Raw genomic sequence first — 17179 nt, forward strand, 5'->3', positions numbered from 1 at the left:
AAAGAAGGTCATTTTGACCCTCCAGCATATCATGAAATTGCAGTAAGAACCCCTATTTACAAATGGGGAAAAACTGGGGGCAATTCCCAGGAGTGCCTGGCCTGCAAAAATATTCCAGATATGTCATTACTTAACTACCAGTATAGATGGATCCATCTTTTTTGTGATGGAAATCTTGTTTCACCAGAAAAAAATGCAGTACTTTACTGTCCAAATGAACACTGTGCTCATGGCCCAGACCACTCAACCATGGATGCCTTCCTGTAGCTTCACATCCCAGAGAAAGAGTTGCAGATCTCTTTAGCGTCCACTTTGGTTATTTTTGTTGACCTTCAATAGTTACAGTTAGAGATAATCGAATCTTGTAAACTTTGATTTCGCCAAGTTCAGTACATTTTTATACCTTTTTGCTGCATTGTTAATGCGTTCTTTGGCAACAATTTGCTTATACAGGTAATCAGCAAAAGGATTATACAGAACATCTTCCAGAAGGAGGATTCTTACCACCAATTTCTCAATCCCATGGCCAAGAATCACAAAATTTGAAAGATCCAAATACTAAGGTAGGTCTATCACAAAATGAGGAAATTATTCCCCCCCTCACTTTTAGGGTGCAGTCAGATGGACATATTAGGATATGTTCACACTAGGCATTTTTTCAACTTTTTTTATGCTTTTTTTATGCAAATTTTCCGCTGCGTTTTACAGTACCAGCAAAGTACTTTTTATGTTTTTTTGCACAATAGAGCATGTCACTTCTTTCAGTGTTTATCAGCCATTGAAAGTAATGGGTGGTGAAAAAACGCTGAGAAAGCGCCTAGTGTGAACATAGCTATCAGGTTTTGCTGTGTTTTTAGTGAAAAAAATCAAGTACAGCAGTATGTGAAACTCATTTATTTTTGTGTTTTTCCCAAGTTTACCATCTTGTCTTGGTCACCTGAGATGGCAGTATGGAGTAGGACAGTTAAACTTAGTTTTGTGTGAAACAGAAAACATTGGCTGAGCTAGGTGTGAGATTGAACAATACTTGTGGCCCAAGACGGTGTGAAATTGAACAATCCCTGAGCAACTCAGTGGTAGACCAAAGTGTGAAAGTAAATAGTGTCCTACAAACTCAATGCACTGCCAGTGTCTTAGGTAAACTATTCACCTAACCAATTCACCTCCCCACTGTTACATTTGTAACTCTGGTTAATATGGTTTCACATAGGTCTTGCATTGGTTACCTGTGTTCATGCTTCTGTGGTGGAAGCAAAGCTGAACTTTAAGATCCTGAAAAACGCAACAAAAACGCAACAAAAAATGTACCAAAACCTGCGTTTTTGATGCAGCTTCTTTCCTGCAAAGAGATCATGTTTTGCTGCAGAAAAAAAACGCTGAAAAAATGCCTAGTGAGAACATACCCTTACTCGCGCAAGGATCACATCTCAATCCTCAGACTGGCCTTCGACTATCCTGACCTGAGCTTGATAGCTGCATAGAAATACAAGCTGTCATGCTCAGGTTAGCAGAGCCGTCAGCCAGTCCGAGGACTACGATTCTATCCTTGCACAAGTAATACGGCTGTTTAACTGCGCTCTTAAAGGCACACAGGTTTCTATAGCTAACGTGTAACTAATGATTATTTCAATAAAGAGTGAATGTGCTCATTCCTTCCCAGGGAGTTTGGAATAGGATTTTTCAAAAACGCATGAAGGGTATTGATGCGCCCAGGGGATGCGGACGACTCGGCGCCCGAGCCTTGTTGTTGCCTGATCTTGGGGGATGTCACGGTGGTCGGCTCCCGGGCCCGTACCCTGGGGTCACTCTTAAAGAAGGGGGGAAGTTGTATGGGATAGGGATGTTCGTGACGCCACCCGTGGTGTCTGGTGAGGATGACCAGCACTGCGACAGTCCTCTGAGGCCGGTGTTTAGGCAGCTTAGTTGGTGCGACTCCCCACAGGAGGAGCGGGGCCTCAGGGCAGTGTAGGTGAAGGATGCTGGACTGAGGGGACCCAGCTGGGTCATAGGGAGAATAGGCTCACACACAACAGTTCACTTCAGTACCTTTACTGGTGGTGTTTCAGGCACGATCCAGGGCACTTTAGGGTGAAGGGTGCATATCAGGACTCTCCCCAGTGAGCGGGTATAGGGCCTCCTGTTCCTTGCCTTTCTTGGATGAGTTTCTGACTTGCCTGGAGCTAGGTCTAACTTGGTCTCTGTATTGCACCTGCTGACCTGGTGGTAGGGCCTTCTGTTGGAGTTCACACTCCCTGGTCTCTGGGGCCTCCGTGACTCCTGACCCTGGTATAACAGTCAGCTTCTGGTGAACCTGGGACGTATAGTTCTCCAGGGGTTCCGGTTATTCCTGCTGGGGATATAGCCCCCCCGTAGACGCGGACCCCACGTGTCCGGTGAATGGTTTTGGGGTGAGCTGGTTAAGCTCCTCTGCCCACTATGTTGCTGGCTTACTCATTCGCCTTTGGCCACGCTCGGGGCCCTCACTAGGCTTCACACGGGCAGTAGGCCTCGCTACTCTTCACCGCTCTTTTGGCGTCGGCACGCCCTAAGCTCACTAACTCGAGCTCTCTGAGTCTGGACTGAACTGACTGAGCTCCACTGCAGGCTAGCTTCTGCAGGAGCTCCTCTCAACAGACTGTGACTGAAACTAAGACTCAGACTAGACTGAGCTGCCTGGCTCCACCTTCCCTTTATATATCCCTAACGGGCTCCCTCTGCTGGTCTGAGGTGGAAGGTGGAGGTGTGTGAATGCTATGAGGGCCTCTTGTGGAGAAGTCCATCCATGCACCCCTCTGGGATCTGTGGCACCAATGCGCAGCAGGGCGCCACAGTATGTGCACAGGGCATTTCTTAGATGCTGGTGCAGCCTCCGAGTTTTCCAGGCAAACCCGTTTCAGGAAAACGTTCTTGCGGCAGCTTCCACGCAGATGCTGCCCAAAGAATGAACATGTCACATCTTTTAACTGCTTTAAGGCTTCTGAATGTGGTTAAAGGAAGTGAGATGAGACAGAGCATGTGCACAGCAAGATCATTTTGACATTGCTGTGCTCTATGTATCATTTTATGGTGTTACTTTGCGCCGCTTTTGCAAGTGTATTCTGGGCAGAATTCGCCTGAAAAAGACGACATGTGCACACACGTTAAATGTATGTTCACATGATATCTTTTTCAGGCAAGCGAAAACTATGAGCTTTTCAAGCGTAAACCGCTTCCGGAAATACCGGAGCTGAATATGTTCACTCTTTTAAACATTTTCAAAGCGCTTTTTCTGGCAGTTTTTGGAGTGGACTCGCTCCACATCCACCTGGAAATGATATTTTGTGAACATACCCTGAAGGGGATTTATGATAAAATTGTTCATTCTTTCTGTCAACCTCAACCTTGTGTTCCTAAGCTCAGACTGCTGTCAATCTGACTCCAGGAGTAATTAAAATGATCAAGCATTAAAAGTTGGAGTTCTGACTATTATTAGAGGTTTCTGTTCTACTACATAATCCACACGCACCGTTAGGAGCAGTGCTGTTTTGTTTTGTTTTTGCTGACATACTATCCATGACATCAGGTCCAGCTGTAAAGTGACTACATCATTCTTGGGCTCAAAACTGTACAGTGTACAATTGGCCACATCATTTTACCAGTGGAAGCCAGAGCGGCATATTAATACATACACATTGGTTAGTGTCTTAAAGGGAATATTTTATATAAAAAAATACCTATTATTTAAATCAGGTTTGTATTCTTTTTTAAATAGCAATGTTTTCTTTTTCCATATCACAATCTGCATTAATTATAAAAATTTGCAATATTACAATTTTTCACACTGATAACTGGAGTTATTTTAGGCTATAACTACCTGTTGTTTCAGGAAATCCATATGTACATTAGCAGCAGTAGACTGAATCGGACCCTTTCATTTGTATTGAAGCATTTAATGAGGGTGTGCAAACACTATTGTGTATAGAGGTCTTCCCAGGGTTGCCAACTTAACTTTTTATTTTATTCTGGGCAGCTTATTAAAAAATCATGAACGGACAATATTTTTTATGGACACATTGTAAAACCATAATAAATCATTTATGATTATAAATTATCCATGTCTACAGCTCCTAATTCTGATATGAAGTCATCAGCTGCATATAATGTAAACTGTAAAATGATGATAATTACAGTCAAAATAATCTGTTTCTTCAAAAAAATGACCGACACCTTAATTTTATTTTATGGACATAACAAAAACGTGCCCAATTTTATGGACAGACCTAGAATTTCTGGACGGTTGGCAACCCTGACTGTTACCTGTCATTTTAACCCTGGTGCTGATGAAAGTGAGCCTGCCGAAAACTTCCTGAAAAGACAGAAATGATCAATATAAAAAATCTCCATTGGCAGTGTGAAAATTGCATGATTTTATTTTTTAATATAGATCATGATAAAAAATATTGTCAAAATTAAAAAAATAAATACATGTAATACCAAAACCAATTTAAACAGGTCACTGGCACATTCCCTGTAATGGCCTTACAAACTTTGACTGTTCAAAATCAGTCATTAGCCATGGAAAAGTGTGGCGTTGTTTATGGAAGAAAATGATTTCTGTTCCTAGCACTGTACCCAATATATGAAAGAAATGAAGGAAGTGTCTATATCACATTACCTAATATTATTTTAACCCCTTAACGACCGCCCATACACCTTTTAACGGCGGTGAGGAATGACAGTGTAGCGCCACCCCGCGGCTGAATTTCGTGGCCAGTTTTGAAGCCGATCGGGGACAATTAAAATCTTAAATACCGCTGTCAATCGCCACAGTGGTATTTAAGTTGTTACAAGGGGATCACAGGACCCCCTTAGTAATGATTAGACCCACGTGATGTGAATCGCGGATCCCGATGGTTACCATGGTACCTTGAGGTCATGTGATGACCCCAGAGTACGGTGGCCTGACAGTCTCATATACTGCAGTACACGAGTACTGCATTGTATGAGACCAGCTAACCAGCTATCAAAATAAAAAATATACATTTCCCACAGTGGAACTTAATGAAAAAGTAAAATAAAATATGTAAAAAAAAATAAAAAAAACACAAAAAAAAGTGCACACAAATCACAAAAAGCCGTTTCGCTTCTCAAAACGCAGCGTTTGTGATAAAACGAAAATAAACAAAAAAAGTACACATAATTGGTATCGCCGCATCCAGAACGACCTGCTCTATAAAACTGGCACATTATTTATTCCGTATGGTGAACACCATAAAAAATAAAAATAAAAAATACACCAAAAATGTCGCTTTTTCATCATACTGATTCACAAAAAAGTGAATAAAAAGCAATCAAAAAATCGTATGTAAAAAAATTGGTATAAATAAAAACTTCAAACCATTCCCCAAATAATAAGCCGTAATATGGATCATTCGGCAAAAAAAAAATAAGTTACAGCTCTCAGAATGTGACAATGCAAAAACTAATTAATTTTTGTAAAATATTGTTTTTAGTCTGTAATTATACCAAAGCATAAAAAAGCAATATACCTCTGGTATCGCTGTAATCGTACCGACCCGACGAACAAATCTATCATATCACTTTTACCGCACGGTGAACTGCGCAATAAATAAAAAATAAAAACTATAACTGAATTGCTGGTTTTTGTTCATTCTGTGTTTGAAAAATCGGAATAAAAAGCGATCAAAAATCACTATGTGGCCCAAAATGGTACCAAAAAAATCTGCAACTCATCCAGCAAAGAATAAACCCTTATACAGCTCTGTTCATCAAAAAATAAAAAAGTTACAGCTCTTAGAATATGCCGAGTTGCAGACGAAAAAAGCTAAGAAGCATTTTTACTGCGTGATAGCAGGAAAACCTAAAAAAAAGCCATATAAATCTGATAACGCTGTAATCACACCGACCCGAAGAATAAATCCACCTTATCACTTATACCGCACAGTGAACCGCGCAAAAATAAACATAAGAACTATCCTGGTACTGCTGGCCTAACAGTAATTTCTGACGACATATGGGTCATCACCGCGTTCGGAAGAAATTGTGCAATAAATTGTGGGGTCCAGTTTCACCTATTAACACTAGTATACCTGAAGAATTTGCAGCAAATACAAAAATTACATTTTTATCGCAAAATGTCATATTTCCACATCTCAATGTTATAAAATTCTGTAAGGCACCTATGGGTTCAAAATACTCACTACACCCCCAGAGTAATTCCTTAGGCAGTGAAGTTTCCAATATGGAGTCAACTATGGGGGGTCTCTGCTATTCTGGCACCTCAGGGGCTTGGCTAATGGAGCCCTCAATCTATTCAAACGGAATCTTCTTTCTAAAACCCAAGTAGCGCTCCTTCCCATCTGATCCCTGCTGTGTGCTCAAACAGTAGTGTACAACCACATATGGGGTATCACTTTGTTCAGTAAAAATTGAATAACAAATTTAAGTGTTCCAGAGTTATTATCACATAAAGTGACACTGGTCAAATTTCAAAAATTTGGCCTGGTCATTAAGGTCAAAATTGTCTCGGTCACTAAGGGGTTAAAAGAAATTGCAAAAGCCAGAAGTAGGCTGTGTCTTTTTAGTGTGATCCATGAATTCTCTGTTGCTGACACTTGTGATTTTAGAGTAATCCATACATTGTATTTTTCAATGTTCCCAAGGTATGTTACAAAAAAAAAGTTGATTTTTTCAGGTACTAGAACCCTTAAAGTTACCTCCAATTATTGAAGACACTTCCAAAATTCCACAAAGAAAGAGAAGAAGTCAAGCCGCTAACCCACCAAAGGAACTCTTGGTTATACCACTGCTTGTATGTTTTGAGAATCAGAAAATAAACCAAGAGGATCAGATGAGCACGGATGCAAACACTAAGAATGAAATCGCTGCTTCTACTTATAATGAAGGTACAATACGCGCTTTTATTAATGAGGGTGCAATGTTTTAAGCCATATTCACTTCTGCTTCAGAGGCTCTATCACAGATTCTTTATATGCATACAGCACTATTTTTGCAGTCAAAATGATAGACCTATTGGCTGAATCTGTAAATCAAATGAGTTTGTTATACGGCAGTAGTAATTTCACAAAAAAGAACAAGCATTTAGCACTGGCTGTCCGGCAGCTTGTTTACACTGCATAGTTAGCAGGAAACAAGTGTTACTGTGACGCCCTGCTGTGCATGGAGCCACAGATCCTGGAGGGGTGCATCTCAGGATTTCTCCACAAGAGGCCCTCAGAGCATACACACACCTCCACTCTACCTCAGACCACCAGAGGGAGCCCAGATAGGGATATAAATACGGAGGGTGGAGCTAGGCAGAGAGAGTCTGTGAGTTAGTTCTCCTCAGGAAGTGAGTGGAGACAGAACAGTCTGGAGTCCACAGCCAGTTCCTGCAGAGTGAGACACAGAGAAACAGGTCAGTCTGCAGTGGAGCTCAGTCAGACTCAAGCATCTCGAGTTAAGTGAGCTAGGAGCATTGCTGACACTCAGAGAGCAGCAGAAGAGGCAGCCAGCTAACTGCCAGTGTGTATAGCCTAGTGAGGGCTCGAGTAGACCAAAGGCTAGAGGAGTGAGTAGCATTGGGGGCAGAGGAGCTTTACCAGCTCACCCCAGGAACCATATACCGGACACCGGGTCCGAGTTTGCAGGGATTCTTTACACCCAGCAGAAGACAACCAGAACCCCTGGCGAACTACATGTCCCAGGAATACCAACCGCTGACTGTTATACCAGGGTCAGGAGTTACCGAGGCCCCATATACCAGGGAGTGTGTACTCCAACAGAAGGCCCTACCACAGGATCAGCCGGTGCAGAACAGAGACTAAGTTAGGCCTAGCTCCAGGCAGGCCAAAGACTAACACTAAGCGGGAAGAAACAGGAGACCCTACACCTGCTTACTGGGGAGAGTCCTGCAGTGCACCCCTCACCCTACAGTGCTGCAGACGGTACCTGCATTTCCATCAGTAAAAGGTACAGAAGCAAACCGTGTGTGTGTGTCCCCAGTCCTTCCTTGGACCCGGCTGGGTCACCACCATATCGTGCACCTCGTCAGACATCGCTGCCCTAAGGCCTAGCTCCAACTGTGGGGAGCTACACCATCAACGCTGCCGTAACACCGGCCTCAGTGGACTGCCGCAGCGCTGGTGATCCTCACCGTCGCGAGCTTTGACATTTCATTTTCCCCTTTTTAAGAGAGACCCCAGGGTACGGGCCCGGGAGCCGACCACCGCGACATCCCCCAAGACCAGGCATTAAGGCCCGGGCGCCGAGTAGTCCCCATCCCCTGGGCGCCACATTACTATGAATGATCGTTCACAATAATCGTGCAATGTAAATGCACCCTTGGTTTTCTATACACATTAGACAACCAGTGACCTGGCTGACAACCGTCTTGAGATTGGAAGGTTCAGTCCATATTAATTTCATGTGTATGGCCAGTTTATGGCTATTATTGAGCTATCTGTAATAGTAATTCAAGCGTTGTTTTTTCACCCCACAGTGCCACTTGCTAATGCCATTATATTTATCCTTACCTAAAATATTAAATATCTTGCTTTGCTAAAAAATATGCTTGGGTAACCAGACAATACCAGGACAGACAGAGATTTGAACCTTTCATAGCTCATCTATGAACTTTATCTCTGGAAGAAGATTCTTGTTTGGTTTCCTTCCTGCCTTTCCACTATCTGGTCCTTTACAAGTTTATTTTCTTTTTTCTTATACCATTTCCTAAATCCACTGCCCCTATAATGACCCACATTTGTAAACTATCTCTACCAGTTGTTGTTATCTTTCCTGATCCTCCTGCTTTTGGTTAAAAAAGGAAAAGTCTGTCAAAACTCTTTGTCATTTTTTTTACTTTCCCAAAAAATGTGTTAAATGCATCAGGTTTTGTCTGCAATTTGACAGTCTTCTGAATTATTACTGCTGTAGCTGGTGTTATATAACATTTTCACTAAACAGAACAACAGCAAACAATTAAGATATTTATTGACCATTGGAACTGATTATTCATTTTAATTAAAAAATCATCAGTTAGGATAACATCAGATAGCAAAATTTTGTTGGGGTAAAAAAACTACTTGGAATGCAGTAAAAATGTGGTAAAAAAAAGTATGGTCAAATTATGTTTTTTTATGCAAAATACATATGCAATCATGTGCCTGTTTTAATCTCCGTCTGAACTGTGTTGTCTGGGGATGTACGCATGCATTAGCGTATGTATGTTGCACAAAATTTTGTGACTGTCCTAGTCATCTGAATGGAATTTACAGAAATCAATGCACATATTACAGAAAGCTAATCCCATTCATATTTGTGCAATGGATTTTTCAGTTGCTGGAATATCTGCAACATATGAACATAACCTTACACATTTTATGAGTTAATATATATGTAATTATTAATTAACATTGATTTTATTTTTCTAGCATTACCATCTCTTGGAATGGGACTTTTAGACTCACATGTCTGCAGATCATGCAGTTTTTACCTGGATTACTTAGCAGTGTAATGTCTATGGGTACCATCAGTCCCCATGTTTGTTCATTGTCATATCATAATACCATAATAAAATTATATTTATATTATAAAATTGGGGAAATCAGTTGTGTGTTTCCTATGTGCGGGACTTATGGGGTCGAGGGACACCATCTCTTCTGTTCTCTAGAACCATAGTCCCATAGTCTAGTATATAGCAAAAATGGCCAAACTTTTTAGATTGGTTTAAAGTTTCTATGTGTCCACCCAATAACACTTAACCACTCAAAACAAACACAACAATCATAAACAGACAAGGATTCACTATAATAATAAAACAAAGTTGATTTAGCATGTAATTTTTGCTTACTTAAAATGATTTTATATTTATATTGTACAATAAAAATGATAGGAAATATAAGAAATAACAAAACAATATAAAAATGTCAAGATTAAAATTGATTATGATAATCCATCTCCCTTGTCCTTTCCCTCCCTCATTCCTTTCTTATGTTTTCTATCCTTCCCTACTTATTTTTCCTACCCTATACTCCCATTTAGTCTTCCTCTCTCTTCTTTAATAAGAAAATGTTGATATATAACCCTGTTAGTTGTACTATGTCTAAAATGAAACAATAAAAACACATTTGAGAAAAAGTTTCTAATTGGTGATTGAATGTCTGTGAACCCTTCAGAATTTTCCAGATTTGACCTACAACTACATCAGATCTTCACACGAGTAGATAAAGAGAACCAACTCAAACAAAGGAGTCAAAAATGTTTGACTTTGTTATTTTTTCATCGAGGATAATTATTCAATATCACGTCTTTGAGAGACAAAAGTATGTGAACCTTTGCTTTTAGTATAAGGTGTGATGTTCTTGTGCAGCAATAACTGCATCTAAACATTTCCGGTAATTGTTGATTAGTTCTGCATTCAGCTCGAAGGAATTTTAACCCATTTCTTACTCCAAAACAGCTTAACCTCCATTATGTTGGTGGGCTTTCTCCCATGAACTGCTCGCTTCAGGTCCTTCTCCGACATTTCTACAGGACTTTGACTTGACCATTCCAAAACCTTAACTTTATTCTTTTTTAACCACTCTTTTGTAGAACGATTTCTTGTTGAATTACCCACATTCTTTTGAGATTCAGCTAATAAACAAATGTCCTAATATTTTTCTTTAAAATTTGCTGATAAAATTAAGAATTTATTGTTCAATCAATGATGGCCAGCTGTACTGGCCCAGATGCAACAAAACAAGCCCAAACCATGTTGTTCTGTTGTTCCTACCACCACCTCCACAATATTTCACAGGTGATATGGGGTTTATTTGTTGTATTGCAGTGTCTTTCTTTCTCTAAACATAAAACTTTTCGATTTAACCAAAAAGCTCTATTTTGGTCTTATTCATCCACAAAACATCGTTCCAATAGCCTTCTGGCTTGTCCAGGTGATCTTTATCAAACTGCAGATGGGCAGCAATATTCTTTTTTGAAAGCAGTAGCTTTCTCTTTGCAATCATACAATGCACACCATTGCTTTTCACTGTCTGTAAGATGTTGGACTCATGAACATTAACATTAGCTGATGTGAACGTTTAGTTGCTTAGAGGTTACCTTGGGTTCCTATGTGATATCATGGACTATTATATGCCGTGTGAGTGATCTTTGTTGGTCGATCACTCCTGGGAAGTGTAAAATGGTCTTGAGAGTCCAAACTATGTATAGATTGCTTTGTAACCTTTTCCAACCTGATGACCTTTAGCAACTGTTCTTCTGAAGTCCTCGGAAAACTCTTTTGTTCGTGCCATGATACACTTCCACAAACATGTTCTGATTGTCAGGCTTTGATAGATCCTTGTTCTTTAAATATGATAGGTTGCCCAGTCACACTTGATTGTCATCCCACTGAATAATTTCACTTTCAAATTATCTGCTAATCCCAAAACTTCACATACTTTTGCCACTCACAAACATATGATAGTGGATCATTTTCTGCAAGAAAAATGACAAATATTGACTAAAACGAATATATATATTTTTTTTATTTGGTTCTCTTTATCCACTTTTGGAACTTGTGAGAAAATCTAATGAAGTTTTAGGTTAAATTCATGAAGAAATCTGGTATATTCTAAAGTGTTCCAAACTTTCAAGCATTACACTTGGAAGAAACTATCAAGACCAAAAAAAGGGATAAATAAACTCTTTTATTTAAAAAATATTTCCTTATCCATAATAGCCTCATTATATAAAATTTCCATCCCTAGCTCATGGCCCGAACTAGGTATAAAAAAACTAGGAGACTTTCTCGACGGTTTTAATATAATCCCTTTTTCAAAAATAAAGGAAAAATTCAAATTAAAACCAAATGATTTTTTGAATTACTTAATTGTAAAAGACTCCATTGATAAGTTTATCAGAAATAACCCGCTAGGCTCTAAGGCTTCTACAAACTTGCTAAATAATGTCAATCACAAGATCTTCTGGAGCTTAAAATATATTTACGATCACTTTAACAAAGATAGCGAATTAGTTAAAAACTCTTACATGCTAAAATGGAAGTCGATACTTGGTAATTCTTTTTATACAGACGAATGGGTACATGCTTTATCAGATACCTTCTCATCCAACATTTCAATTCTCCTACATGAATCCTACTTTAAACTTGTTTTGAGATGGTATTACACTCCTATGAAACTTTCATTTATAAACCCTGACATCTTACCTAATTGTTGGAGAAATTGTGGGATGAATGGAGACCTTTTTCATATTTTTTGGAAATGTCCAAAAATGAAACCTTTATGGATTCAAACTTTCGATCTTATTAAAACAGTTTCTCACAATAAAGTAATTATATCTCCACAGTTAGTTCCACTTTCCATTGGAGTGGAAAAAATTGATCCTTCATATAGATACTTAATAATACACATCTTTTTGGTGGTAAAAAAACTCTATTGCTTTATATTGGAAAAAAAACGAAACTCCTCTTTTCTCAGACATTCTGGAAAAAATTAACCTTCATCGAATATATGATTTTAAGTTTGCTATAGCTAATAATTGTTTTAATAGATACGCTAAAAAATGGACCCGTTGGCTACAAATATCCCAATAGTCAATTAATTTGTTTTTTGTTTATTTTGAATTTTTCATGTTAGGTTTATCTGAATTTTCAAATCATTCTGTACAAATCATTTTTTTTTTTAAATCTATATATGTCTTCACCTAATTATTAATTTGTAATATGATATATAATGACTTAGTACTCTAAATTCTTCTAATGCTTGTTTGTATGTTACAGCTCCCTTTCCCTTTCCATTTACTTGTCCCTTTCCTATTCCCATGATATAAAATGTTAATAAAAATTATTGAAACACAAACTTTCAAGCACTGCTGTAAGGACCATGGAATCTTAAATGTGGTGCCTGATGGATACTTGAAAACATAATAATCCACATGTAATTATGTACTGTCATGCCTTCTTCATACTGGACTGTGCAGCCATACTACTACTCATCTCTGCTTTGTAGAAGATTGTATAGTAGCCATTAGGGATTGTGTGAGACTTGCATCAGATAACGGCATTGATCCAGACTCCATATAAATTGTCACTATCTTACTAGGCTTCATTTGATTAAAAAATCTTGTAACATCTTTGGTCTACAGTGGCTTGCTAAAGTATTCACCTCTTCGGCTTTTTAACCTATTTTCTTACATTACAACCTGTGTTTAAATATTTTTGTAATTCGATTTTTGTGTGATGCATCAGCACTAAATAGTCTAGGTTGGTGAAGTGAAGTGAGAAAAATATAGGCATAAATTAAATTTATGCGATCAAATAACTAAAAATTGACATGTGCATATGCATAAAGAAAATATCCCAATCTCTGATGATCCCCCTGGAGCACCATCAAATCCATTATCATCAAATGGAAAGAACATGGTAACACAACAAACCTGTCAAAAGAAGGCTGCCCACCAAAACTCTCAGCCCAGCAAGGAGGGCATAAATAAGAGAGGCAGCACAGAGACCAAAGGTGACCCTGAAGGAGCTGCAGAGTTCCCAAGCAAAGGCTGGAGTATCTGTCCATACGACAACAATAAGCCGTGCACTCCATAGATGTGGTCTTCATGGAAGAGTGGGCAGAAAAAGCCTTTACGTACACACAAAAATTGTAAAGCTCATTTTGAGTTTGTCTAAAGACATGTGGGAGACTCCTCAAATGTATGGAGGAATGTGCTGAGGTCAGATGAGACCAAAATTTAACTTTTTGGCCACCAAGTTAAACGCTATGTCTGGCGTCAAACCAACACAGCTTATCACCCCAAGAACACCATCCCCACAATGAAATATGGTGGTGGCAGCCTCATGCTGTGGGGATTTTTTTCGGCAGCAGGGACAGAGAAAATGGTCCAAGTCGAGGGGAAGATGGATGGTGCGAAGCAAAACCTGTTTCAGTTTGTCAGTAATTTGAGAATGGGATGGAGGTTCACCTTCCAACAAGACAATGACCCAAAGCATACTTCTAAAGCAACACTTAAGTGGTTTAAGGGGAAATGTGTAAAGTCAAAGCCAAGACCTTAATTCAATTGAGGATCTGTGGTCAGACTTGAAGATTGCTGTTCACCAGAAGAAACCATCAAACTTGAAGGAGCTGGAGCAGCTTTGTCTTCAGAAATGGGCAAAAATCCCAGTGGCAAGATGTGAAAAGCTCATAGAGACTTATCCAAAGCAACTTGCAGCTGTAATTACCACAAAAGGAGGCGCTACAAAATACTGACTTTAGGGGGGTTGAATAGTTATGCACAGTTATGAAATTTTCAGTTATTTTGTCCTATTTGTTGTTTGCTTTGCAATAAAAAGAAAACCAAATGTTCACAGTTGTAGGCATGTTCTTTACATGAACTGATGCAAACCCTCAAAAAAAACATTGAAATTCCTGGTTGTGAGTTAGCAAATACAAAAAATGCCAAGGGGGTGAATAGTTTCGCAAGCCACTGTACATCTATGAGAGCTACTAGTAGCTTTGAATCCACTGTTTGACCACCACAGGTCTACTTGATGCATCCCAGGAAAGGCAAAATCGAATGGCACTCCCCATCCAAAAGAGTTTTATTTTTCTTTACATCATTAAAAATGCATTTGTTATTGGGAACAAGCGGGGCATGCTGATGACTCTGCAGTTAGTGCTTCAACAGGTCTACATCATATATTGATAAGGACCCATTGAAGCACTAATTGTACTGCGAAACGGTCGTCGTTAGCACGCCCTGCTTGTTTTAATGTATTTTTAACTGTTTAAAGAAAAGTAAAACTCTTTTGGATGGCGAGTGCCCAGTAGCGTACAGCCAATGTCGGCAGACCATGCGGCCACTATGGCTTCATACATTCAACTCTATCGGCATCCTGGATGCCAATACAGTTTAAAATAATGATGGGAGAGGGAGCCATCAGCTGACACTCTGTGACGTCTCAGCACAGAGGGAGCAATGACGTCACTACAGCACGCCCTCTGTGCGAGCAGTGCAGAGGATCATAATACGTGCAGCAGAGACCAGAGCAGCAGGGGAACAGGGAGAGTTGAGTATTTATTTATTGTTACTGTGAGGCCGATAATACTGCTTTTGAGGACTATACAGGCCTTATAATGCTGCATTATACTATATGGATAACTATGGGAGTGCATTACACTATATGGAAGACTATGGGGAGAGCATCATACTATATGGAGGACTATGGCTTGCATTATACTATATGGAGCAGTATGGGAGTGAATTATACTATATGGAGGACTATGGGGTGCATTACATTATATGGAGAACTATGGGGAGACAATTATACTATATGGAGGACTATGGGGAGAGCATTATACTATATGAAGGACTATGGGGAGAGCATTATACTATATGGAGGACTATGGGGAGTGTTTTATACTATATGGAGGACTATGGGGTGCATTATATTATATGGAGGACTATGGGGGCCATTATACTGTTTGGAAGGCTAGTTGAGACCATTATACAGTGTGGAGAGGTGTGAGGTCATTATACCCTATGTAGGCCCATTATACTGAATGGAGGGCTGTGTGTGGGTCGCAGGCGGATCATACTGTATTGGGGTATCCATACGTTGCCAGATACGTTGAGGTGGGGTACAGTAGGGTCATCATACTGTGCATGTGGAGGGTACTGGGGAGGAATTCATTGTGGGGGTATCATACAGTGTTTATGGGGCACGTTGGTTGGCATCATACTTTATGAGTGCAATCAAAGGGGTATTTAGGACTTCAGCAGGAGAAAAATTACTGTAAAAATAATGTTAAAAAAGGTAATGTAAAGGCTGAAAAGTTGCGAGATTTGCTCTTCTGTGGCCCCGCAGAATATTTTTTTTTGGGGGGGGTGGCAATTAGAACTTCTGCTATGGGGCTCCATGATTTCTATGGATGCCCCTGCGAGTGCCACTTGCTTTTGCCTTTTCCTTGGATTTCACATGTACTCACACAATGCGTTGAGCACCACAGAAATCTGTTAGCCAGAGGGTGAGTTTATTTAATGACAAAAAAGTTTTTCTGCCGGATGACAGTGCCAAGCTTTTCCTTTCTTTTTTTAAGTACAGTATATACTTGATACATGTTGCTCATGTAGACTGGAACTGTTTCATTTTACGATAATTTGTTATATGTAACCAAAAAATAGACACATCTACCAAAAATAATAAAATATATCACTTTTATTGAATACTACATATTAAAAAACTTTTTAAAAAACACACAAAAAATAGTAAAAAAGGGAAAGGTAATAAGGACACTCACAAAAAAAGAGAGTACACTAGGGTAAGATATTATTAGCCTATAAATAAGACAAATATCATGCGAGAAATCAAATATATCTTGTATATACCCACAGGAAAGTGCACTGTGCTATTAAATCAAGAGTAAATATAGTAAATAAATAAATATAATTATAATCATACTCATAATAAATAAATCCAAGTGGATAAATAATGAATCGATATAAGTATATATGTAAACATATTAGGAATATTGCACTTAAGATAATAAACTTGACCAAAGGGTTCGCAATATGAAAGGTAAGTAGATAAATAGGTACTAACCCAAAAGTATATAGTGTCTCATGTGTGAGTCCTGCATCCAACGCGCGTTTCGCTGTCGCTTTCTCAAGGATACTGAGGTGGGGGAAGGATGAGTGTATATATATATATCCAGAGCAATACGTGTGGCCAGGTGAAGCGGGGAGGAGAAAATAATACCATGCATGGTCATGTCCGGCATAGCATCCCCCCGACGGGCGCGTCTCCTAAGAGCGCGGCCGCCCAGGAAGACGATAAATCGGAGTGCGTTCCACAGTGGAACGCAAGGAAATGAACGCAAGGAAAGTGATATATTTTATTATTATTTTTGGTAGATGTGTCTATTTTTTGGTTACATGTTCGATATCGACACATCACCTGATTTACTCATATGCATTTGTTGTGATAATTTGTTATAGAAGCGACAGTACTGTCACAAATCAAATTTTCTCAAACCACATAATTCAAACATTTCATTTTATTTTAAAATTTTAGATTTTTTTTTTCAGGGTGATCTTACATAAGAAATATGTAGGAGCTATCCTTCATTATGGATGTGCTGTTTATGTTTATCAAACCAGAATAAATTACATGCTCATATTGTCTAAA

General features: G+C 39.2%; 1 protein-coding gene across 6 annotated transcripts in view; it reads left to right on the forward strand.

The window, feature by feature from the left end:
* Positions 1 to 17179, forward strand: part of KIAA2012 (KIAA2012 ortholog) — a 276644-nt gene that overhangs the window by 62571 nt on the left and 196894 nt on the right. For all 6 annotated transcript variants that reach the window (XM_073646453.1, XM_073646458.1, XM_073646452.1 and 3 more), the window contains exons 7-8: positions 454 to 563; positions 6695 to 6905. In XM_073646453.1, the coding sequence (XP_073502554.1) occupies positions 454 to 563; positions 6695 to 6905 (321 nt within the window). The remainder of the gene's footprint in view (positions 1 to 453; positions 564 to 6694; positions 6906 to 17179) is intronic.

Source organism: Phyllobates terribilis, unplaced genomic scaffold (genome assembly GCF_046119375.1).
Source record: "Phyllobates terribilis strain yellow unplaced genomic scaffold, ASM4611937v1 Scaffold_9__5_contigs__length_417890890, whole genome shotgun sequence".
Taxonomy (NCBI): Eukaryota; Metazoa; Chordata; class Amphibia; order Anura; family Dendrobatidae; genus Phyllobates; species Phyllobates terribilis.